The following is a 3,055-nucleotide window of genomic DNA, read 5'->3' as shown; positions in this document are numbered from 1 at the left end:
GCATGATACTAACATATATTCAAGAATACAACATCACAGAGGTAAGGAGAGAAGAGAAGGGGAGAGTTCTGTTCCTTTGGCCACTAAGTAAGGGAAAAGCACAAGACTTTATTTCCAAAAGTGTCTCATTTTGAACACACAAGGGGGCTAACTTTTGCCTTTCTAAGTTTGTAGTTAGCACAGTGGAGCCTGCTTGTGCATACAGTTACCAAGCCTGACAGTTTCCCCTTGCAGCACCGTAAAAGCGTGAGAAATTATACCTTTCATGGTACTTTATTTTCCTTCCTCCATGAGGTTTCCAGATTTCTTCAGGGACACCTAAATTCATGAATCAGCACAGCTGGGCAGCAAGCAGGAACACCACTATAATACAAACATTTTTCTTGTAAAAATCTGTTTGGAAGATTCTGGACTGCTGGAGATTTGTTTTATGAAAGATGTTTCCCTCCGGATTATGTGACTGGAAACCTGATTCAAAGCATGCCTTCATCCCTTTTGCTTTTGTCTGGACAAGTGGTTGTAACATTGAGTTTTCAGCTTAAGCCCTGTATGAGACTTAAGTCATAAACCAGCAATTTCGGTTGGGAAGGACCAGAGACAAGCGCAACCCCCCACTTCCTTCAACAGTGTGTTATTGTAGAAACAGAAGGCTTTGCTTTTTTGTTTTCAATGTTTGAAGGGTTTTTTTTTTTTGAGACCACCCTCCACGAATTGTTTTATTTCCCCTAAAAAATGCCTTTGGGATCCTCCCAGTAATTTACAGAAGAGTGCAAATGCTTTCTGAGGAAGCTTGATTAAAATGTTATAACCTGCCTCAGAGGCCATCTTATTTGGATCTATGTCTCTACTGCTGAACCCCCGGTTCTGCACCTTGATACAGTTTCCATATTCAATTGCTCCACTCTTGCCAGTATCAACCCTCCCGTGTCATCTCCCAAGCTTTTTAAAAGATACTGTTTCTTCCTGGTCTCTGCCTACTCCTTTGTATTTTGTCTCTCTGCACCTCCCTTTGCCTCTCTGCTCATCAGCATCTTCTACTGCTTTAAGCTATGCTCTTAAATGACTGGCTAATAATAGTATCCCTTCCCCAGAAAAACACACACACACGCGCAAACACACACACACACACACACACACACACACACACACACGCACGCACATTTCCCAGACGGATCACAGTTTCTCTACAAAGTGTGTTCTCCTCTACTTTCTGCATGGCACAGATGCACATGGGCTATAAAAGTTCAAGAAGCACCAGTGACAGACTGGGCTCCAGTGTAACCTTTAGAGGTCCTCACACCCATGTGTAATCTATAGCAGCAAGCCTTTGCTGGCCCTGGTTCTGGAACGTTCTTTGGAGATGTTTATGTGTTCATTTTGCTTAAAAGTGACCATGACCTCTTTTAAATTCATAATTAATGAGACAGCAAGAATGTTAAACTCCTTTAGAGTTTCCCATGTGGAAGTAGAAACCAGATCACCCCCTTGAGGCTTCACAAGATCACTGGCGTTGGAAGTCAACTTCTCGAGGGTACACAGCAGCAAAGCCCAGGAGAGGAAGAGTCTCCCCTCCAAATATTGTTACTGTCTTACTCGTTTCTGTCTTTGAAAGACATTCACAATGTTCTAGATGCCTCTGTGAAGCATTAAGGGAAACTAAACTCTCACTTTCTTTTGACAGCATAAGAGAGAGACCCTTAAGATGACCAAGTACGTAGAGCTGGTTATTGTGGCAGACAACAGAGAGGTAAGGACCTGTGAAACTCCTCACTACAATTGGTCTCCAAAAGAAATGAAAGAAAGTACTTAGCCAGTTAGGACTTGCTTTTACCTCAATGTCTTCTTACAAACATTGGAGATGAGAATTTAAAAATGGGCTTTTCTGATCTGAGGAAGCATAGACCATTCAAGATGCATCTAGTGTAATATAATTGCAAAGTGGACCCACCGATAACACAGGGTTTCTCTGTAGCTAAACTCTCTAAGTAAGGAGAATTATTTAAGGAGAGTGAGGGATGGCTTTAAATTACATTTTGGCATTTTGGGAAAAGTTGGACATGTCTTATCTGAATGAATGAATGAATGAATGAATGAATGAATGAATGAATGAGTGAATGAATGAATGCTATATAAACATGGTAGAGAAATCCTTCTCTCTTATGATAATGGCTTTGCACTGTTGTTGTTTTCTTTCAGTTCATTTTTAATCAGTTTTCTTGAGATTATTATCTTCTCTTTGACTTCTTACCAGCCCATTAACATATTATAAATTGATAACATCTTTCTCCTAAATGCATTCAACATCCAAAAATGAAAACTGCTTGACAAGTTCTCAGAAAACTCTCCCCATTTGGAAGGTCAACTTTAAAAGGAAAGAATGTATTAACCTTTCCTCCATTCTCCTTGGACATGTTGCCATGAGCTTTTCTAGCTTCGCATATTTAGTGTTTAAAAGCAAATATAAAGGAAGTACTTCAGGAAGTTAAAATCAAGGCGACGCTATGAAAAGTGGCTTTGGAGAGTATTCTCGTTGTCCATTTTATCTTTGCCAAAACATGTCTCTTCCTCCATCATTTATGAAGTTGGGAGAATTGCAGAAGTTACTGTCCTGTGAGCCCTTGGGTCAAGCCAATTGTAAGGAACTGCAGGGACTCTCCAGCTGGGGAAACTCCCTGGCACAATGGGAGCCCCTTGTACTGTACTGAAAGACCCCCCCAGGACTACAGGGTGTCAGCAAAGCCCAGGAACTGGGAGGAGGAATCTTGATTGGTATTCTTACCATTATTAACGCTGGCATTTAAAATTGTTAAGTTTCAGAGGCAAGGAAAAGACCTGGAGAAAGTTAAGCAGCGATTAATAGAGATCGCCAATCACGTTGACAAGGTGAGTTCCTCTGCAGGTGATTAAATTGTGCAGATCATGCCAGTGTTCAGAAATGAGGTTGGAAAAATTAAGCATACTTCCTTTGACTGAGCAGAAAGACCAGAATCTGCACCTGGGGCCTGTGCTTGTCCTCTGAGTGGCCGTGGGGCCTGTGCTTGTCCTCTGAGTGGCC

The 3,055-nt window shown here is 41.5% G+C and overlaps 1 protein-coding gene across 1 annotated transcript in view; it reads left to right on the top strand.

Moving 5' to 3' along the window:
- Adam12 (ADAM metallopeptidase domain 12) overlaps positions 1-3,055 on the top strand; it is a 335,037-nt gene that overhangs the window by 250,318 nt on the left and 81,664 nt on the right. The window contains exons 7-8 of the mRNA XM_031388629.1: positions 1,682-1,747; positions 2,812-2,883. Coding sequence (XP_031244489.1) covers positions 1,682-1,747; positions 2,812-2,883 — 138 coding nt within the window. The remainder of the gene's footprint in view (positions 1-1,681; positions 1,748-2,811; positions 2,884-3,055) is intronic.

This window comes from Mastomys coucha, unplaced genomic scaffold, assembly GCF_008632895.1.
Source record: "Mastomys coucha isolate ucsf_1 unplaced genomic scaffold, UCSF_Mcou_1 pScaffold21, whole genome shotgun sequence".
NCBI classification, from domain to species: Eukaryota; Metazoa; Chordata; class Mammalia; order Rodentia; family Muridae; genus Mastomys; species Mastomys coucha.
Note: the sequence above shows the minus strand (reverse complement) of the source record. Positions and strands in the feature narration are given on the sequence as shown.